This window comes from Neoarius graeffei, chromosome 3 (genome assembly GCF_027579695.1).
Source record: "Neoarius graeffei isolate fNeoGra1 chromosome 3, fNeoGra1.pri, whole genome shotgun sequence".
NCBI classification, from domain to species: Eukaryota; Metazoa; Chordata; class Actinopteri; order Siluriformes; family Ariidae; genus Neoarius; species Neoarius graeffei.
In genome coordinates, this window is record NC_083571.1 from 94587159 (window position 1) to 94610959 (window position 23801).

Consider the following 23801-nt stretch of genomic DNA (forward strand, 5'->3'; position numbering starts at 1 on the left):
GGCCCCGGGGCTCGAACCCAGGACCTTCTTGCTGTGAGGCGACAGCGCTAACCACTACACCACCGTGCCGCCCAGAATAACATATTATATACAAAATAACAACATCAACATAGTATAACTTTATTCAAGATTATCTCTTGAAAAATGGTTTCAGAAGGCTTCTTTGGATAGTTAAAGGTTCTTAGCTTCCTAAAATGGTTTTATTTGGAACCCTTTTTGGATCTGGTATGGAGATCCCCTTTAGGCCTGTAGATTCCCTTAGTCAAGCCTTAATGGTATTCGACTTAAGCTTTTTTACTAATGAGGTTCAAATGGAAAGGATGCATCAGAAACAAAGATGCTCCATCATAGACCTCTCACATCTCACTAGCCATCTTTCAGATCTGTCACAAAGTTCTCCAAGTGGTTTTATAAGGAGGAAATCAGAAAGTTGCTGTCCCCATGGCAACTGGACAGAGAGAGAGAGAGAGAGAGATTTAGGACCCAGTCGGAGACTGCAGACAGGTGGCTATGACTCACTACAAAGGGAGACACAGTTATCGTGTTCTCCTCCTTTTATTCTCTCTCCGTTAGCCTGATTATGGTTGGGTAGATAAGTGGTTACAGAATTTTACACGATTTACAGCACTCTTTAGCACAAGGCAGATCCTCTTAAGTTCTTCTCGCTTTAAAAGTTTGTGCTTGTTTTCATACTCCACTCATTACTTTGCCCTCTTTAAGAGTGGAATCACAGGCGTAATGACTTCAGTGAGTTGTTACTGGTGGGTGCTTTCATAGGATACAGTATCAAATCCAAATTAGTTTTATTGCTTTAGCTGACAAGTCTCATGCCAGCTCCATTTCTGAAACCCCCCTCTGCACCCTAAGTTGCTTGGGAAGGCTATCTATTTCAGTGGGTGTTTCCACCCAGGTGACTGGCAGCCTACTGGTCTTGTTGGGGAATAATAAGACACTCCAGTAGGCACTAAAGAGAAGACTGGGGAGTTTAGCATGTAAGTGGCCAGGTGTAATAAAATAGCACAAGTGTGGTTCTAAACATTGCTGGACTGCAGTGAATTTAGAACCACCACTTACTGAGATAGAGGGCAAGAGTGTGGCATTTCCCCATTTGGCACTGCACAGAAAACAGATAATTATGGCTCAACTAATCACTGCTGACCTGGAGAATCAGCAAGTCGGTGCACAATGAAATTGGTCACTTTTAATTTAAACACAGTGGAACATGCAATGGACCGTTAACAACTCCTTTCTGTCCTCTCAATATCAAACCCTGATTTCAGCTTAATGATACTGCAGATTCTCTCCATTTTATAATCGGAGAGGTTTTATATATACACTTACTGGCCACTTTATTAGGTGCACTCATACACCTGCTGTTTTATACAGTTATCTGGATCCCTTGACAGCAGCGCAATGCATAAAATCATACAGATCGGGGCGTCGTGGCTCAGGTGGCTAAGGCGCTGTACCATAAATCCGGGGACCTGGGTTTGATTCCGACCCGAGGTCATTTCCCGATCCCTCCCCGTCTCTCTCTCCCAATCATTTCCTGTCCTGTCTCTACACTGTCCTATCCAATAAAGGTGAAAAAGCCCAAAAAAAAAATCTTTAAAAAAAAAAAATCATACAGATACAAATCAAGAGCTTCAGTTAAAGTTCATTTCAAACATCAGAATGGGAAAAATTGTGATCTCAAAGTGTGACTTTCACTGTGGCATGGGTGTTGGTGTCAGATGGACTGGTTTGAATTTTTCAGAAACTGCTGATCTCCTGGGGTTTTTACACACAACAGTCTCTAGAGTTTACACAGAATAGTGCGAAAAACAAAAAAACAGAGTGAGCGACAGGTCTGTGGGTGGAAAAGTCTTGTTGATAAGAGAGGTCCGAGGAAAATGGCCACATTGGTTTGAGCTGCCAGGAAGGATATAGCAACTCATATCATCACTTTTTACAACTGTGTTAAGCAGAAAAGCATCTCAACAATGCAACAGCAGATCACATTGAGTTTCACTCCTACCAGCCAAGAACAGGAATCTTAGAATCAAGAACAAGTTTCTATTAAAGTGGCCAGTGAGTGTACAGTATATTTAACAGTTATTCCACGAAATTGGGTCGCATATGAGCTGATAGCTGATGAGGTGTGTAGTGCTGAGTTGGCTATAAGCCATGTACGATGAGATTGAGTGGAATAACTTTTATTCTATCCACATTCACTGGATTTTGAGAAACAGAGCATTTTTAGTTTTATTTTTTTGCAAATTCGATAAATAAAAACTTTATACAAAATGTCCGACAAAATCATTTCCACTCAGAATGCAAACAACCCAGTGAAATGACAGCAGCAATTTGTAAAAAATACTATAATAATAATAATTATTGAAAAATAAAAAAAGATTCGTTTTTACCATCAAATACTCATCTCATCTCATTATCTCTAGCCGCTTTATCCTGTTCTACAGGGTCGCAGGAAAGCTGGAGCCTATCCCAGCTGACTACGGGCGAAAGGTGGGGTACACCCTGGACAAGTTGCCAGGTCATCACAGGGCCGACACATAGACACAGACAACCATTCACACTCACATTCACACCTACGGTCAATTTAGAGTCACCAGTTAACCTAACCTGCATGTCTTTGGACTGTGGGGGAAACCGGAGCACCCAGAGGAAACCCACGCGGACACGGGGAGAACATGCAAACTCCGCACAGAAAGGCCCTCGCCGGCCACGGGGCTCGAACCCGGACCTTCTTGCTGTGAGGCGACAGCGCTAACCACTACACCACCGCGCCGCCCCTTAGCTATTTCTGTTTCTTTTAAATATTTGAGAACAAAGTGATATATCTGATATGATGTGCTCTGCCATTTTGTTTTTCTCTACTCACAGTATATGAGCTGATATCCTAGTAGTAGAGTAGCTAATCAGAGCGCACAATTGCTCATATCCAGTGAATGTGGATAGAATAATATATCACACATACAGTGGTGCTTGAAAGTTTGTGAACCCTTTAGAATTTTCTATATTTCTGCATAAATATGACCTAAAACATCATCAGATTTTCACACAAGTCCTAAAAGTAGATAAAGAGAACCCAGTTAAACAAATGAGACAAAAATATTATACTTGGTCATTTATTTATTGAGGGAAATGATCCAATATTACATATCTGGGGTGGCACAGTGGTGTAGTGGTTACCACTGTCACCTCACAGCAAGAAGGTCCTGGGTTTGAGTCCAGCGGCCGGCGAGGGCCTTTCTGTGTGGAGTTTGCATTTTCTCCGCGTGGGTTTCCTCCGGGTGTTTAACTAGGTTCTCTTTATCTACTTTTAGGACTTGTGTGAAAATCTGATGATGTTTTAGGTCATATTTATGCAGAAATATAGAAAATTCTAAAGGGTTCACAAACTTTCAAGCACCATTGTGTGTGTATATACACACACACACACACACACACACCAGCAGTGCCACTGCAACAGAAGAGTGCGCTCTTCTTTTTAATTAAGGGGATACAATCAGGTCATTTTGTTCTAGTTAAATAAACACTAAAATGTTTGTGCTACTCTAAGGCATACATAGTATGTGCAGCCTCAGTCGATCAGACTCCATTCCATGTGGAGAAAAAGTGCTGAACTGAATTGCTATTTTAAACCCTTCCGTTCCGTCTGCAAATCTTAAACATAACATTCATAGTCAACTTGGCAGAAATTGGAAACATTTATAGGCACAATGTATCAGGGTGAAATTTAGACATAGTGGAGGAGAGTGGTGCTTCGGTAACTTTGCTTTATGTGAACGGCAGATTGAGCTGAGCTCTGCTGCTATAATTAGATAAAAATGTAAATCATACTATGGCACAGTGATGATATATTTCCACACTGCTTTATAGAGAAATGAAAATGATAAAACAGTTTCCTTCCACAAAGGCAACTGTTAAATGCACAGCGTGACCTCCAGAATTATTGGCACCCTTCATTAAAACGAGCAAAATGAATCTGTAGAAAAATAACGCATGCAATAAGGGTTTTTTGTTGTTGTTGTTTCTTTGTTTGTTTGTTTTCCAAGGGCCACTTTTGATTTTTAAAATTGTATGTTTGAGGGACGTAAATTTATGTTCCCTTTTTTTTTCCTGCAAAACATTTGTTTAAAATTACCCTTATAGTATATAATGTGTGCCAGTTAGCCTGGAGAAAACTATAGTCTCTTCTTGTAATGTCTAACAAGGTTGGAGACTCTTGTAGAGAGATCTTAGGCTACATCCACATGACAACGGCAACGAGATTTTTTTTTTTTAAATATTGCGTTCACATGGGCAACGGATCAGTAAAATATCAGGTACATATGGCAACGCAACGCTTGCTGAAAACGATGCAATACACATGCCACACCTCTACGTGCGCTGTAAGACGGTCCCATCAGAGACACCAAAACAATAGAAGAAGTAGACGCACGCACATAAACCCCTTCTTCTGTAGCATCAGCCACATAAAGTTTTGATTATTAATCAGTAGCGTAAAACGAAAGACGCAGAAAGAGGAATGAATGGGGGTAGATGGAAGCCGGTACGCCAACATTCTGATATCCTCCAGAATTCTTTAATGGTCCGGAATAAATTGAATGCTACACATTGATGGATTACTTTGTTCTTCTACGCCCTTTTTGAGGAATGTATTGTCGGACTTAAACCAACATCTGAAGAGGTGAGATCGCTCCTTTTTTTTTCCTATTTTTGCTGGCGGGATTGTTTTTGTTTTTGGAAAGTGCACGGGCGATGTGCGGTTTGGTACTGCTTCTGCAGTGTTTGGACTAAAGACTCTGCCCTAAGGGCTATTCTCTCTCTCTCTCTCTCTCTCTCTCTCTCTCTCTCTCACTTTGCACCATTACACAATAAATATTCACAGTGAAAATATTTTGTAAGCGCGTTTCATGAACCAAGTTATAGGATTTGTTGACAACTCGCATCGAGTTCGTTACACTTCTACCTGGCATGAAGCACTGACAGTCATGTGGTTGTGATGTCATCGTAAACAAATCCCTTCTACTCATCCAGACGACTTCGCAACGGCGCCATTGCCAGATTTTTCCACTCTGGAACCCGTTCTCAAAAGATTTCGTTTTGGGGCACCCAAAACGCCGGTGCTGTGTGGATGCCAGGCCGAAACGATAATTTTATCAGATTCACCTGAATCCGTTGCCATGTGGACAGGGCCTTAGTCCACACTCCTCCATGCAGAATATTTTAAACTCCTTTGTATACTTAGGTTTGTGCATTTGGACTTCCCCATTCACTTCAGGCCATAGATTTTCAAAAGCATTCAGATCTGAGACTGAGATCATTGCAATACACTGATGTTGTTGCTTTCTTTAACTATTTCTGTGTTGATTTAGAAGCCTGTTTGGTTCATCAGCATGTTGAAAGCTCAATCTATAGCCTGAACCGTTTGGGCTGAAATATCCTGGTATTCAGCAGGAGCTTTTTTTTTAAGGTGCTATTTCTTGTATGCAGTCCCCTTTTAACATGCTGATGTTGCTCTTAACCACGACATTCAAGTGCTGCATCTTCCTTTTGACACTGTTTCAGACATGGGAAATTTTTTGTTAGGACCCTAACTAAACTATGCTTAATGTTATTTTCTAAAGAGATTATGTATTTTTTAATATTAATTATCTAATTTGTGCAGGTCAACAACCTTTGTGTTGAAACTGATCTGTTTCATTTGTAGTAATGAATGACAAATGTGTGCAACCCCCAATTTATACCCCAGAAAAAAAGGACATGGTTAAAAGCAACAATGGAGATCCTACGGACTGAGAGCAAATTAATTTGAATTTTTTTTTTTTTTTAGAATCACCATTTGTTTTCATTTATTTTATATATTTGACAGGGGTGTCAATAATATTGGTATATACCAATATTACCAGTCAAGTACCAGTCAAAAGTTTGGACACACCTTCTAATTCAATGATGTTTCTTTACTTTTATTAATTAAAGGGTAACTGAAGGCATTTTTTTATTATCAAAATTCTATTTCTCTCATTTTATTAAATATAGGAATGCATTTCTGACAGCTATTTTGTCACTGCTATAGCAAGTTATGAGTGTTTGAAATATGCTATGTAATATATCAGTCCATATATCAAAGCAGTGGCCATAAATGAGATTCGTTGAGACCTGTGTGAGACATCGTAGGACAGAAGTAAAACATACAGCAGAAATCAAAGTGGCCAACATCTGCCAATGTTGTCAAAAGACGCGCACGCCCTCTTTCAAATGCTGATGTAATCAAACTGGAAGTTTTGTTTGTTTTGATAGCAATCAGGAAAGTTTGAAAAAAGTAGGCAGTAATCGTTTTAAACTCGTTTTTGTGCAATAGTTGTTTGGAAAACAGTTTTCAAAATGGCGGCGCTGACACCTGGCTGACACTTCACATTTCAAAGTCTTGCACAAGTCTCGTGAAGATCGCGTGGATAAGCGAGGCCTGCCGTGGACCAAACAAACTAAATTCAACATGGCTAAAAACCAAATAGGCCGATAAGTATAATATTTAATTGCAAATAGTTGCTAATATGAGTCACGATATAAGGTTACTAAAACCGAAAGCGTAATTGAATAACACATTAATTAAGAAATAAAGCAAGTTTAAAAATGACTTCAGTTCTCCTTTAAAAGACACTTCATGTCACTAAAATGGTTTGTTGACGGTGTAGTGGCTTGCCGCTTTATGTCCCAGGACACCCTCAGGTCTGTGTTATCTTCTGGCGCTCCCTTTTAGTTATGCTGTCATAGTTATTCTTGCTAGAGTCCCTGTTGCACTCAGCGCACAATGTATACTATTCTTAATTATTAGGTGACAATGAACATACCTAACAACCTATGTCTGTCTCTCTCTCTCTCTCTCTCTCTCTGTCAAGCTACATGTCAATCCTGAGACACCAGTGATGCTCTTCAGAGCTGCCTGATCCATCCTGATGCCCTACTTCTGGCTGAGGTTCTCATCGTTTCACTCCTGTGGAGGACAGCCCCATATGGGCAGTTGAAAGATACACTTGGAAGATGCTCTGGACACTTACAGTTTTGCTATGATGGTTTAGGACTTCAACTGCCATGATAACTTTAGGACTGCAGTTGTCATGAACTCAAGTCTCCATCAATGAACAGTTGATAACTTCAACAAAATATACTTCATTTTAAAACTATAATGAATTTACTGTTTACACAATTGCACTTTTTGACCATAGAGGACACACTTATAGAAGTGAATTATTTATAATCATGCTATCTGTTATTACCCAGATGAGAATGGGTTCCCTTTTGAATCTGGTTCCTCTCAAGGTTTCTTCCTCGTGTCATCTCAGGGAGTTTTTCCTCACCACCATCACCTCAGGCTAGGATAAATTTATTAGTTCATATGTTTATAATCTTTATTTTTCTGTAAAGCTTCTTTGTGACAATGTCTGTTGGTAAAATCACTATACCGATAAATTGACGACTTGAAACATATTTTGATTTTTTTAACACTTTTTTTGTTTACCGCATAATTCCATACATGTTCCATAGGTTACTTTCATAGTCTTGATGTCTTCAGTATTATTCTACAATCTAGAAAATAGTCAAAATATAGAAAAACCTATGAATGAGTAGGTGTGTCCAAACTTTTGACTGGTACTGTATATTTCTGAAAATATTATTACTTAGTCCCAGTGAGCTCTAATCTAATGTGAGCACAAAAGTAAATACTTTCTCTGATTTGAAGTTTTTATTAAATTAGTGTTGAGAACTCTAATACATACGAAATAATAGTACTTGGAAGGAAGATAGATAGATAGATAGATAGATAGATAGATAGATAGATAGATAGATAGATAGATAGATAGATAGATAGATAGATAGATAGATAGATAGATAGATAGAATTTATTTTCAAAATGACCCTACACATAACAATGGACAGTTAGAATAGTTTTGAACAAAACTGCTGTCCAAATATTCAGGCGAGTCTGAAACTTAATAATTTTCAGGACATCAGCAGGGGGGGCGGCACGGTGATGTAGTGGTTAGCGCTGTCGCCTCACAGCAAGAAGGTCCTGGGTTCGAGCCCCGGGGCCGGCGAGGGCCTTTCTGTGTGGAGCTTGCATGTTCTCCCCGTGTCCGCGTGGGTTTCCTCCGGGTGCTCCGGTTTCCCCCACAGTCCAAAGACATGCAGGTTAGGTTAACTGGTGACTCTAAATTGACCGTAGGTGTGAATGTGAGTGTGAATGGTTGTCTGTGTCTATGTGTCAGCCCTGTGATGACCTGGCGACTTGTCCAGGGTGTACCCCGCCTTTCGCCCATAGTCAGCTGGGATAGGCTCCAGCTTGCCTGCGACCCTGTAGAAGGATAAAGCGGCTAGAGATAATGAGATGAGATGAGATCAGCAGGGGTGAAGAATAGGAGGCACAGTAACATTAAACTAGCACCTGTATGTTCAATCGAGCTGAAATTATATTGATTTATTGTGCATTTTTGATGATAGTTTTATTTGGAAAAACACCACCATCAGCTAGTGAGCTTTCAGTGGGTATTTGACAGGGTTAGCACTGAGCTATCATCCTGAAATTTGAATGGCATGTCCTCCTCGTGACCCTCTAGGAGTGTAATAATGGATTACACTCACCTGCAAGTACTGCTCTTCTGCATGACCTCAGCCCTGTGGTAGCCAGAAAGCTTGCAGAATCCGTCATTACTGTACACTATAGGCCACTCGACGATCTGAGCATTACCCAAGAGAAAACTGGTCTCTGCAAAAGAAAGAGGGAATTAAACTTAAATAATGTACAATAGAGATCCATAGTCGTGCCACTGGCACTGTTTGATAATGAACACCTTCTCAGAGGCATTATGTGGAGGCAAAAATGACAAAAGAGTGCACAGCAAGCACCTGGCATTTGAATATGAATATTACAATCCAATAAAAGAAATATTAACAAGAGCTCCTGCAATTAAGTCGTTAAGATCTGATCTGTTCGGTTATTTCCTAGGAACTCTTACGTCCATTCCAAATATGCCCATACCATTATGTTCATGGTGGCACGGTGGTGTAGTGGTGAGCACTGTTGCCTCACAGCAAGAAGGTTCTGGGTTCGAGCCCAGTGGCCGACAAAGGCCTTTCTGTGTGGAGTTTGCAGGTTAGGTTAACTGGCTACTCTAAATTGGCCATTGATCAAGCTTGGAGAGGGATGGGCTCCGCCAAGTTTAAATGCCCTAGATATACCTAAATGCCCTAGATATACCAATCATGGACTGTTAAAAAATGTCATCAGTGGTGCCTCTATGGCCCTTGCTGGCTATGGGATGAAGAAGATTATGCTCATGGTTGCACCAGTGCAAGGGAAAACAGTTCACACTCTCATGTATGCAAACAGACACACACACACACATGCATGCAAACATTCCATCCCATGTTCAGCACCTCACAGTGTTGGTTAATTCTAACTCTTTACTGAAATAACGTCAATCATTTCAAACTAATTAATGCTCTAAATAGCCAAACGTATACAGTAATTGCAGTTTTGCCATCACAACAAATGAAGCCAGAGGCATCTGCGATAGTGACTGAAATAATACAATAGGAAGGAAAAGAGGACTGATGGAGTAGAAGTACTCCTAGTAAAGCTGAGCTCAGCCCAAAAACGAATCCTTCTAAAGCACAGCCTTAAAAATAGATGAACAACAAGGACATTTTGGCAGAAGAGAAAATACCAGTGCGCATTCTGTAACAGACACATCAAAGAGTATAAATATTCTCAATTCAGCTTGGTCATAAGCCTCAGTGCAGAGAGTCAACCTGCTGAGTTGCACCCAGCCAGGAAGGAAAGGTGGAGGGAGAATGAGAATGACAGAATAAGAGAGGTAAACAATGAGAAATAGAGAGAGAGGTAGAAGTGGCAAGAAAAAAGCAGCGCTCTTGACAGCCATTAGTGGTGGTGGCTGCTTTTCTTCATGGTTGAATACATTCTATTCTGTCCATTCTCCACCTCCCACTTCTGCGCAAGCCTGGCTGTAAGGGGGAAAGTAAAGCGATGGATGCATGCTGGGGCCTTATGACAGAGACCTCCACAAGCAGGACTCAAGTATCAAGTTATCATGGACCAATAGGAAGCAAGCATTCCTAAAGGGCCTGGATGATCCAAATCTTGCAGATAGATTCAGTCCCTGATATACATCTCTATCTGAACAAGCAGACCCTCCTTGCTAATGGAGTCACTTCCAAACATGAACCAACACTGCACGGGGAAAGGGCAGGACAGCAGAACAGAAGTGCATTGTAGAAGAAGCATGAAAGAAGGGTGGGAAGCCCAACACTAGTGATGGCCCAATACTTGATAAAGTCCAGATTACATCCTAAGCGCACAGTAAAAATAACAAGGCTTTTGCAATCTAGAAGTGATGCATGCAGGCCCGCAGTGTATAACAGCCAGGTTCAGATTCAGGACTCCCCAAACCTCACATAAGCCTAAACCAAAGTTTTCCCCCTTATTTTTCTCCTTAATTCCCACCTAAAAGTTAGGTCTTGACTATTATACAACAGCTACCAACCTGGGAGGATGAAGGTTATCACACGCATCCTGCAAAACATGTGAAGCCAGCCAACTTCCTCTTTTCAAACTTCTTCACAGGCCGGCATAACACACTTGAAGGAAAGCGCTATCACCCTTTCCCTTTCCTAGTGTCCCTGTGATCAGTGTTGTAGTCAAGTCACTAAACCTTGAGTCCGAGTCCAGTCTTGAGTCCCCAGTGTTCAAGTCCGAGTCAAGTCCAAGTCATTAAAGAAAATTGAGTTGAGTCCGAGTCAAGTTCACTATTGATCCGAGTCAAGTCCGAGTCGAGTCTACTACTGATCTGAGTCAAGTCCAAGTTGAGTCCACTATTGAGCCGAGTTGAGTCTGAGTCAAGTCCAAGAATAACACTCCAACCGTACCATTTAACAGTGGCTATTGCTGCCTTTATGTAGGCATATCAGGTGAAAATTCAAATTCAGTCTAAATTGCTTATAACTGGTCTCACTGAATTCAGAATTGAATGTAGAACATACTTTTTACATAATTAAAATAATTTTATCCGTTCTTGAGATATTACAAATCAAAGATTGAAAAAATGGCTTAATTTTTAGAAAACTACTGTAATATTATGTATATTAGGATAACATGGTCCAAAATGGGCCTCACTTTTCTATTTTTCAAAATATTTACATGGAAATTGGCAGGCACACAGATGGTTGTATACTGAATGCAAAGTTTAAAAATTAGTCAAAACCAATTATGTAAATTAGTATTTAATTTGTATTAATTATGCTAATTAGGTAAAATGTTAAATCGGTACGCTCTCTTCTTTAAAGTTTCACCAAATTACCTTATTTGTGCAATATAAAGCTGATCTTAACAAATACAGTTATAAAATATGCATAAATAAGCATTGAATGTCACACATCTACCATTCTCTATCAAAATAAAAAAGTAAAAAAAGAATATTTCTAATATCGTTTGTGCTCTGTAGGCCTTTGTATATCTAAGCAGGGCCTACTAGTGTTTATATGAAAGAATATAAATTATTATTTCAATTAATATTCACAGCTTTCAAGGCAAACCTCAAAAAAAACGTGTGAGCCACATCCAATAAACAATTCCATTTAATTGAATTGAAATTGACACTCGCATTTCTGACTTTTTTTTTTAAATCTCATTCTGACCACTAAGATCTCAATATTTTTCATCAAAACAACTACAGTTATATTCTAAAATGGTTGTTTATTTACATTTACAGTTTTATTTTAAAAAATAAGTAGGCAAAACTGTGAAAACTCACTTCAAAATCTCCCGTGAATCATAACAACAAAACTAGCTGATGGAAAATTTTGCTGAATACTTCATCAGAAACAGTGAGAGCGAGAGAACATCCCTATAAAAGTTATCTGATTGATATTCACAAGTAATCCAGTTGGAAATCGATCAGAAGAGAGAGAGAAAGAGAGAGAGAGAGAGAGAGAGCCTGAGCACTTTCCCATGACTCAAAAAGCACCGGCAGTTTCCCGATGTCATGTGAGCAGAGAGTGTACTCTGTTGTACCAACTTCAACCTGCCGTTACTCCCAAAGTACTGAACAGATCTTAAAGAGATACATTTCTTTGGAAAGCAGAAATAAGCTTTTTAATGATAGTACTCATGATATACAGTGGGGCAAAAAAGTATTTAATCAGCCACCAATTGTGCAAGTTCTCCCACTTAAAAAGATGAGAGAGGCCTGTAATTTTCATCATAGGTACACTTCAACTGTGAGAGACAGAATGGGGGGAAAGAATCCAGGAAATCACATTGTAGGATTTTTAATGAATTAATTGGTAAATTCCTCGGTAAAATAAGTATTTGGTCACCTACAAACAAGCAAGATTTCTGGCTCTCACAGACCTGTAACAACTTCTTTAAGAGGCTCCTCTGTCCTCCACTCGTTACCTGTATTAATGGCACCTGTTTGAACTCGTTATCAGTATAAAAGACACCTGTCCACAACCTCAAACAGTCACACTCCAAACTCCACTATGGCCAAGACCAAAGAGCTGTCAAAGGACACCAGAAACAAAATTGTAGACCTGCACCAGGCTGGGAAAACTGAATTTGCAATAGGTAAGCAGCTTGGTGTGAAGAAATCAACTGTGGGAGCAATTATTAGAAAATGGAAGACATGGGGGCGTCGTGGCTCAGGTGGCTAAGGCGCCATACCATAAATCCGGGGACCCGGGTTCGATTCCGACCCGAGGTCATTTCCCGATCCCTCCCCGTCTCTCTCTCCCACTCATTTCCTGTCCTGTCTCTACACTGTCCTATCCAATAAAGGTGAAAAAAAGCCCAAAAAAATATCCCTAAAAAAGAAGAAAGTGGAAGACATACAAGACCACTGATAATCTCCCTCGATCTGGGGCTCCATGCAAGATCTTACCCCATGGGGTCAAAATGATCACAAGAACGGTGAGCAAAAATCCCAGAACCACACAGGGGGACCTAGTAAATGACCTGCAGAGAGCTGGGACCAAAGTAACAAAGGCTACCATCAGTAACACACTACGCCGCCAGGGACTCAAATCCTGCAGTGCCAGACATGTCCCCCTGCTTAATCCAGTACATGTCCAGGCCCGTCTGAAGTTTGCTAGAGAGCATTTGGATGATCCAGAAGAGGACTGGGAAAATGTCATATGGTCAGATGAAACCAAAATAGAACTTTTTGGTAAAAACTCAACTTGTGTTTGGAGGAGAAAGAATGCTGAGTTGCATCCAAAGAACACCATACATACTGTGAAGCATGGGGGTGGAAACATCATGCTTTGGGGCTGTTTTTCTGCAAAGGGACCAGGACAATTGATCTGTGTAAAGGAAAGAATGAATGGGGCCATGTATCGTGAGATTTTGAGTGAAAACCTCCTTCCATCAGCAAGGGCATTGAAGATGAAACGTGGCTCGGTCTTTCAGCATGACAATGATCCCAAACACACCGCCCGGGCAATGAAGGAGTGGCTTTGTAAGAAGCATTTCAAGGTCCTGGAGTGGCCTAGCCAGTCTCCAGATCTCAACCCCATAGAAAATCTTTGGAGGAAGTTGAAAGTCCGTGTTGCCCAGCGACAGCCCCAAAACATCACTGCTCTAGAGGAGATCTGCATGGAGGAATGGGCCAAAATACCAGCAACAGTGTGTGAAAACCTTGTGAAGACTTACAGAAAACATTTGACCTCTGTCATTGCCAACAAAGGGTATATAACAAAGTATTGAGATGAACTTTTGTTATTGACCAAATACTTATTTTCCACCATAATTTGCAAATAAATTCTTTAAAAATCAGACAATGTGATTTTCTGGATTTTTTTTTCCTCATTTTGTCTCTCATAGTTGAGGTATACCTATGATGAAAATTACAGGCCTCTCTCATCTTTTTAAGTGGGAGAACTTGCACAATTGGTGACTGACTAAATACTTTTTTGCCCCACTGTATTTTTATTACTGTCCATGAACGTCAATTATTTTTCAAAGGGATGTTTGTCTTTTGACCATATCAGGAGCTTCAAATTCAAAACATGTACATGGGAAATGGTGGCACACCTGCTCAAGTGCTGAAAGCTTGACCGAGGTCATGGAGGATAGCAACGGTTACTAAGCATCAATTGAACAAACAAATAAGGCAGTGCTTGGGATCAATCAGTCAGTGATTCTGTGATATGGTGACGCTCCACAAGTCATATGACCATTTATTAGTTAAACACCTGTGCAACTCTTTCACCTTAATAAGAATAGCAGGGGTGAGTTCCAAACTTAATAATCAAATTGGACTAGTACATGTACAATAAAATGACCATGTATCATTTCACAGATATTTCTGGCTCATAAAGTAATGCCCAGTGGTCTATCTGTAGACGATGCACATATGGCTTAAAAAAATAATAAAATTTAAAAAACCACAGTGACTCAGGCTGCTATTGATTCAGAAAAGTCGTGTAAAGTTTAAATTACATTTACATTATTTCTGTCTGAGAAAATGATGCAATTACAAGTAGACTGGCTTTCATATGTTTCAAGTGTAGGTCATAAGAATTTTCCCCGACACCCAATTATTTTTGCTGAGTGGACTGAAAGCTACTGAATTCAAATCACAAACTTTCAGTTTTATTATTTATTTTTTTTTAATAGAACAATTTAGGGCCACATGGCCCTAAATTCTCTGCTATTTTTTCCTGCTTCAACATGATCCAATTCAAGATACTACGTCATGCATCATGTGGTGGGCTTTCCCCGTTGAGGTATACCTATGATGAAAATTACAGGGTTCTCTCATCTTTTTAAGTGGGAGAACTTGCACAACTGGTGACTGACTAAATACTTTTTTGCCCCACTGTAAAATATTCAAGAGTTAAGCATTGACAGATTTGGAAACTTAAATGAGTGTCTATATGCACAATATTCACAGCACAGCCAGCAAGCATCTGATATGCCTAGTTTATGTGAAACCATTTACTGCGCGCGCGAGAGAGAGAGTCCGCTTAGTGTGCACGCGCTGTCCGGAGCATGCACGAGAGTCGATCTGATGCACGCGCCAAGTGTGACACTCTTGCATGAAATTCATACAAAAATTAGATATAAATATCTTATGGCAAATTATTATGGCATGTTACAAAAAATAAAGAAAAAATCAGAGCCCTCATCTCCAATTTATGAGCCTGAATGCAGTTAATGTACGAGGCCAAGTCCAAGTCATCAGTGCTCAAGTCCAAGTCAAGTCACAAGTCCTTAAAATTAGGGCACAAGTCGGATTCGAATCCGAGTCCTGGACTCAAGTACTACAGGCCTGCCTGTGATTGACACTGGAGGGAGAGTACGTATGTCCCTCCCACCCAGAGAGCACAGACAATTTTGCTGTCTTTGACTCCTCGTCCCAGATAGCTGTGGCATCATCAGTATTTGAACTCTCAATCTTCAGAGGATAGGGTAAACACTTTGTGCTACCACAAAGCCAAACCTACATTTTTAACTCATCTCATCTCATTATCTCTAGCCGCTTTATCCTGTTCTACAGGGTCGCAGGCAAGCTGGAGCCTATCCCAGCTGACTACGGGCAAAAGGCGGGGTACACCCTGGACAAGTCGCCAGGTCATCACAGGGCTGACACATAGACACAGACAACCATTCACACTCACACCTACGGTCAATTTAGAGTCACCAGTTAACCTAACCTGCATGTCTTTGGACTGTGGGGGAAACCGGAGCACCCGGAGGAAACCCACGCGGACACGGGGAGAACATGCAAACTCCGCACAGAAAGGCCCTCGCCAGCCACGGGGCTCGAACCCGGACCTTCTTGCTGTGAGGCAACAGCGCTAACCACTACACCACCGTGCCGCCACATTTTTAACTGACAGATTTTATTCAAATCATCCTATTCCAGTGTCCCACTTGGACCAACACCAACTTACCCAGGGGGCAAAAATGACATATTGAGATGATATTGCAATTATATTGCTGTGTATGGGGTGACACAGTGGTGTAGTGGGTAGCACTGTCGGCTCACAGAAAGAAAGTCCTGGGTTTGAGCCCAGTGTCCGACAACGGCCTTTCTGTGTGGAGTTTGCATGTTCTCCCCATGGCTGCATGGGTTTCCTCCGGGTGCTCCGGTTTCCCCCACAGTCCAAAGACATGCAGGTTAGGTTAACTGGTGACTCTAAATTGACCGTAGGTGTGAATGTGAGTGTGAATGGTTGTCTGTGTCTATGTGTCAGCCCTGTGATGACCTGGCGACTTGTCCAGGGTGTACCCCGTCTCTCGCCCATAGTCAGCTGGGATAGGCTCCAGCTTGCCTGCGACCCTGTACAGGATAAGCGGTTACAGATAATGGATGGATGGATGCTATGTATGGTGATTTGGTCAAAATTTGCTTTAGGGATCATGCCAGTGCCACAAATTATCAACACACCCATGAAAAGTTGAACCTCTAAGATCAATCAGAATGCTTACAGAACTCATCAAGTTATACTTTTTTAAAGGATCTATTTGCATATTGAAAGCTTCTGCATTATTGTGATAACATTTAATAAACAGTGCCTCATTCTCTAACTGTGGTGAAAGAAAAATCAGGGACAAAAAGTGATGAACTCCTAAAAACGGACAATACAGGTGAATTTCAAGCCACAGTAGTAGCAGTGTGTTATCTGTATGCATTACCCAGCTCAGTCGACACCTGTACCTTTACTGAATTACCTCAATCTATCTTAGTTTCTCAAGACATCACTGTCTTCTCATGCCAGCTGATGCCTACTTAAAATAAACCTTTAATGTATGCACTAATTGCGAGTCTGGTCCCAGGTGAAGCTCAAGGCACTCGTTCTGCACATGCAGGAAGTGCTTTCTGCCTCCAGATGGGATGCTGGCAAAAGCTTATCATTTGTATTGTGAATATGAGCCATATTGAGAGAGATGAAAGACACAGCACCATGGGTTCTGGCTCCATGTGGGAGGCCAACAGGCAGCTCTCCATCGCTGGCAGTTTGTTAAAAAAAGAAAGAAAGAAAGAAAGAAAGAAAGAAAGAAAGAAAGAAAGAAAGAAAGAAAGAAAGAAAGAAAGAAAGAAAGAAAGAAACATAGGTTTCCTCATATAGACACATGTAGTTTGCCAAGCAATTGATACAGATATTAAGTAAATATTCTATAAATGGCATTATGGGAAAGTAAGTCATGGAGTATCTTCATTGGTTTCGCACATATATCACTCAAAAAACCATAACATGGACTCTGAACTCTTGAGCTGTTCTAATCAAGTCAGATAAAATAATAGGCCTTATTTCTCAAACATGCATTCCTTATTTTCTCCTGTTTCAATTGACCCTTTCCATGTGTCAGCATTTCATAAGGAAAAGGGTCTGCTGGCATGTGCCAAAGGAAATAGCCAATGCCAAGAAGTTAGCAGACTGCAGTGAGATGGGTTGTTGAATTATCTGTATACATTCAATCTCCCAACAATCTCAAAATTAGTCATCACCTAGATCTAAAAAGTAAACATTTCCTCAGGTCTAATATCATGTCTAAGCTCACTTTTTTGTCAGCTGTACATTTTAAATCAGAACATATCCCTTTTTTGTATGCATTTGTATAACACAGTATTTTAAATCATATTCTACACTAAAATTAGCAAATAATATTTGTTAACAAGATAATCACAAGTAGGTGGCACGGTGGTGTAGTGGTGGTCACTGAAGGCCCTGGGTTCGAGCCCAGCGGCCAACGGGGGCCTTTCTGTGTGGAGTTTGCATGTTCTCCCCGTGTCCGCGTGGGTTTCCTCTGGGTGCTCTGGTTTCCTCCACAGTCCAAAGACACGCAGGTTAGGCTAATTGGTGGCTCTACATTGACCATAGGTGTGAATGTGAGTGTGAATGGTTGTCTGTGTCTACGGTATGTATCAGCCCTGCGATGATCTGGCGACTTGTCCAGGGTGTACCCCGCCTCTTGCCCATAGTCAGCTGGGATAGGCTCCAGCTTGCCTGTGACCCTGTAGGACAGGATAAGCGGCCACAGATAATGGATGGATAATCGCAAGTACACGTGGCTGACCAATCATGTGTCACTCTTCAAGATTTTTTGGATAATTAAGCAGTGTTTGTTTCCAAAAGTGTTTTTTTTCTTAAAACCCATTCATGTAGAGAACCACTTTATTTTAAGGTTCTTTGTTGAATATTTAAGGGTTCTTACAGAGGGGCAAACTGAAGAATGAGTCCCAATGATGGCACAGCCATCCATGGACTACTCAAGAGAACAACACTAGCAGTGCTCTCTAAGTGGGAGGGATGGTATTTAACAATTATTCCCCGAAATTGAGTCATACATGAGCTGATAGCCGACGAGGCGCTATAGACCTCTTGCAGTCACATGACCGAATCCCGGCTGGAATGTAAACAGCCGCCATTTTGTCAGTCAACAACACAGCTGAATATAACCAACGGACTACACGGCTCATTTTTCTAATGAACAGATAACTAGATATATGTCTAAAATAAACGACCTACAGATTAGTGACCCTTATCAATTACCGAACGTAGTTTTCACGACCGTGTCAGTGGATATTGAACTGCCAGAGGTGGAATACCCAGATGTGTATAATTACCTCATTAACTTTCCCTCGCTGTTCAGTGGTGAAGCACTATGTGCTTATAAATCTCTGGACAGTTATCTTTACAGAAATTCAGGATTTGTCAGCCCCCCTCAGATGTGGCATCTTGTAAACAAGAAAATAACAATCCTCACTGGACAGGTAAGTCACTTAAGTATTGAATACTAGTACTGATACTAGATATATCAGTAGTATCTAGTATAGCACTGACCAGCCAATTATAGAATAGAATAAGGTAATTCCAGCTGTAATTCCAAATCGTCCGTCTTGTTTACCATGGATCTGGCGTTGGAGAGGTAGAGGCTTGGCAGTGGAGGTTTGAGTGGCTGTTTTCTGAGCTTAGTCAACAGGCCGGCTCTGCAGCCTCACTTTTGCTTCCTCTCCCGACGCCGCCTCCTTCGCCTGCCAGACCCAATAACAATCCACGGAGACCCTGCTGGTCTCGCTATCTCGTCCGGAATGTTGTGCATGCGATGGAAATCGCTACAAACCGTCATTTTCTGCTGGAAACCAATGTCCAGTAAGTCCATACAGTTGTAGTGGATATTGAAGTCCGGTACAGATGAACAACATGCAAAAATACACACAAAAAACATAAAAAACGTGCACAGGTACGGAGAGCTTGTAGCCGCAGCATCCCCATCATGCGCCGCCATATGCACTATTATGGTTGAATATTTTATATTATCAGTTAGATCAAGTATCAGTAGTATATCACTATTACTGTATATATGGTATACCTGATAGCTGCAATCCATTTTGCACGCCTGTCAGGGTCCCGTGGCAGCCTACTGTCAAGAGCATCATGGGTTTCCCACACTTGAAAGGGAAGGACTCGGACACAGGATTCCACTCGTCTTATGTTTTATTGATTTTCAGTGGAGTTGACGTTGTAATAGAATTGTATATAGTAGGGTTTTCCAGAAGAAAAGGTAGAAGTAGAAGCAGAAGTAGAAGTAGAAGGCGGAAATATGGCATTTGACCGACAAGATGGCGTCTGTTTACAATCTGGATCGGCTGTGACGTCACATGCAAGTGGTCTATAGGCCATGTACGACGAGATTGAGGAGAATAATTGTTTTATTATATCCGTATTCGCTGGATTTTGAGAAACAGAGCATTTTAATTTTTTTTTTTTGCAAATTCGATACATAAAAACTTTCTACGAAACGTCTGACAAAATCATTCCTGCCTAGTGGACACTGAAACAAACCGGCAAAATGACAATAGCAATTTGTGAAAAATGCTATAATAATAATTTTTTTAAAAATTAAAAAAAGATACGTTTTTACCATCAAATACTTTTATTCCATATTTTGTTGTGCTTTTTCTTTGTATTTCTTGGGGTTTTGTTTTCGAGTAGAGTTTTTATTTCATCCTCGGTTGGTTCAGCAACACATGCCGCCATTTTGTTTTTCTTTACTCACGATATGCAAGTGATGTCAAAGCAAAATAGAAACCCAAATGTCGGCCATGTTGGTGGATATACAAATGTGGGGTCAAGTGACATTCCATACAAAACAGTCACATGTGCGCAACTCTCTTTGTTTTTCCACTGCTTTAAGCATTCTTTTAGCTTTGCCATATCTTTGTGCTGTATATGGTTGTGGTCACAACAGTGTTCGTGACCGTGGCGCGTTCCAATATTGTAGAATTCTGTCCGTGATTCGGAAAGAGGGCGAGGAAACTCTGAGACTTAGTATGGAGAGGACACGAGCACGGCTGAACAACATCAGCAAGGCTGATCTAACAGAGGCTAAAACCAAAACAGCTCGTGTTTGCTGTAATCATTTTGTCTCAGGTGAGATGCAAAAGCTCTCTCAATAATATCATGGAAGAATTTTATTTCGTGTTGCTAAAACTTTGCTATAAAATGAGTGTTCTCTTGTCGTGGTTCACTCGGTTGTTGTTATAATTTTAACACGTGTATTACCATTTCGCTTCTAGGAGCGCCAGCAAAATTATACGATAGAAACAATCCAGACCTGGCACCCACTCAGAAAATGGGCTATGTTTCGTCCAAGGTCGGACTTGATTCTTTGGAATCCAAACCAGATAGAACACAATATCTGGGTACTCGATGGTTGGTAGAAGCGTCTTATCTTCAGAAAAGTCTGACTTTTTAAAATAATGTGGGTCAAAACCACACATATCTACTCTTTGTATTGAATCTTCGCTTGACCGTTAAAATCGTGATAATACTGAGAAAGTTCAGCATTGTTTACAGACACACTTTCAGCGGCTGCCATCCGAGTTGCTTGTATATCCACCATCATGGCAGACGCTCATGATGTAGCGCATTTTGATCACATGGTTGCAAGTCATCTATATGAGCTGATAGCCTAGTAGTAGAGTAGCCAATCAGAGCATGTGATTGCTCATATCCAGTGAATATGGATAGAATAAATATATATGTTATTTATCAGCTGGGAGGTCCATATCGTGAAATACCGTGACCGAGGTCTTGAAAGTACTGACCGAGGCCCTCTGGGCCGAGGTCAGTATTCAAGGCTGAGGTCACGGTATTTCACCATACAGACCGACCTTAAGCTGGTAAATAATATATTTATTTTTTTCTTGACCAAATTCTAACAGAAAACAAGAGTTCCCGAAAGGGAAAACCGAGCCGAGCTGCCATTTTGAATCCTCATTCACAGCTGTAATGCAAATTGCTTTGTCCTTGGTATACAAGTGCACTTCCATGGCAGGAAAACAACTACATTTTGCTGCCTATGTAGTCCCCCATTTATACAAATAGGAGTCATTCAGGATTCAGCCATGTTTTTGCTTGGCGTTAGCAACAGTTACAGGTTTTTAGCTTTCTCCTGAAGTGTTTTATTTTATTTCTTCTTCCTCAGGGTAGTAAAACTCACTTTCACTGTGAACACTGTTGTTATCGCTATCCATGTTGTAAAATTAATGCTATTTTCCTGAGAAATGCTGGCAAAAATTTATAAGATTTTTGATAATCTTGTAAATAAATCTTATTAAAAAAAGATAAATGTTGACAAAAATTGCTACTATGTTTGTTGTTGTTGTGAATGAGCGAGTCGCCAGAGGTCCGTAACTGGGGCCCGTAACTGGGGTCCGTACCGCTCGCCAGCCAGGATTTGGACCGCGAAAAAAATAATACTCTTTATTCTCTGTCAAATCAGAGTGATGTTAGCCAATTGTGGGTGTCTGTGAGATCATATATGCAGAACAGGGTAGACGTCGCTTTCCTCTGAGCAGTAGTTTGAAAACATGCACTTGCTTACTTTGAAGACTTTGCCCTCTCCAGTTCATGTGATAGGAAGAGCTGGCTAGTGACTGCTGAGAGAGAGAGAGAGAGAGAGAGAGAGAGAGAGAGAGAGAGAGAGAACTAGGTCCTAGATTTAATCTTTTTTCTAAGTTAATAGTGCTTTTTGCTAATCTGATAAAATTCTGCTGTTATAAAATCCATAAAACACGAGCCAGCCATTTTTCAAGATATTTAGCTTGTTTTATCAACACCCAAGGCAGCCAGCGTTAACACCCCATTACACATTAATCTTTCATCTCAAACAGTTCTCTGTAGCACCGTTAAGTCAGCAATCATAAAAACAGAGTTCACCAAGTTTATCAAAGGAGTGAAAATGAGGTAAGTTCAGGGGCGGACTGGCAATCTGTGCGTTCTGGAAAAGTCCAGAACGGCTGTCCGGTCTACGGCCGTCAGCCCTGTTCAATAACCAAAATTTTCAGTCTATCAACTAACAACAGGTGGCACTAAGACAATTTATCCGTCAATCATTATTCCATAGGCCTAAAAGCCAACAAAGAAGAGTAACGTTAGTGTCTGTCAACAGAAAGATGGCAAGCAGAAAACGTAAGGAGAAAGGTGGATGGGAAAAGTTAAAACAAAAGCAAGTGAAGTCACTTGAAGAAGAGGCTTCAAAATGTAGAAAGCTCACAGAGCTTTTTGGCAGCAGTGCAACTGCAAGCAGCAGCAGTAACGTTCATGTCACATTATCACCGAGCGAGACTGAGAACCAGGTGGACATTCAACCTGACCAACCGCATGCTGATGATGATAGTCACGATGAGGGGCAGGCAGCTGAGGGAATTTCACCAGAGGAGGTGGTACCGGTAAGTGACAACGACATAAAACCATAGCATAAATCAGGTTACGTAAAGGTCACTCATAGACCCCTCTCATAGTAGGCCAATCTTCTACTGGCTGGATTTGCGGTGTGATGATGAGAAATATGTGGTTTATTGCTGTCAAAACAAACACGTAACTACCAAGCAAGCCAATTATAAATAGATAGGCAAGCACAAATGGCCGCGATTTCAGATGTTCACCTCTGCATAATTCATGCAGATTAGGCTCTTTACGTTCAAGAGAACCAAAGCTAGCCTATCATTAACCAAAAGTTTGAGGGGGAGAAGTGTTTTCCATTTTGGCACTATTTATCTTTGTCTTCTCTTTCGTGGTGCGATGTCTGTGGAATAGGCTACAAATGTTGTTTGAAGGATGATTGGTTGAATGGTATCATAACTAATCACAGCAGCATTGCATTGTGCAATTTGTTAATAGCCTAATTTTAGATCTGTTTGTCAGGCTTACCTACCAAAAAATCAGCATAATATTAAAACTATAAAATGTGTCAAGCAGGCCAGTTCTTACACAGAATAGACCTAAAAGGCTAAAAATGTAATTGGGATTTAGGAAAAACCTCCAAATCTGTTTTATTCTTCTTGTTTGTAGCCTAGGTATCAAATGCTATGTTTATCCAAAGTTTTGGCTGGTTTTTAAAAATAGAATTTTGAGGTATAAGTACAGGCTTAAAGGCTGTCATTCCAAATAATACTATTAAACAAATGTTAATCAAGCATATGTCAGTGCACAGTGTGAAGGGTTTCCCTAGATGCCATTGCATAGTTTAGATATAATCAACAATAGCATTAGCATCCAACTTCATCTTTTCAATTGCTTGTTTATTCAGGTTGAAGATAGTGGCAGCTCAAAAGATGACAGGGAGAGTCCAGGAAAGTGCCAGAATGAGGGATCAGTGCCCCAATATTTCAGCCGCCCCAGTTCAGACAGTTACAGCCTGGAGCAGTTTTTCAGTTATCACCCCCAGCAAAAGCCCAAAAACCTGTTCATCTGTAAATGGGTTT

At 40.7% G+C, this 23801-nt stretch overlaps 1 protein-coding gene across 1 annotated transcript in view; it reads right to left on the reverse strand.

Annotated features, from left to right (window-relative positions):
- The window catches only part of kcnh5a (potassium voltage-gated channel, subfamily H (eag-related), member 5a), a 213085-nt gene that overhangs the window by 182590 nt on the left and 6694 nt on the right, over positions 1 to 23801 (reverse strand). The window contains exon 2 of the mRNA XM_060917674.1: positions 8647 to 8770. Coding sequence (XP_060773657.1) covers positions 8647 to 8770 — 124 coding nt within the window. The remainder of the gene's footprint in view (positions 1 to 8646; positions 8771 to 23801) is intronic.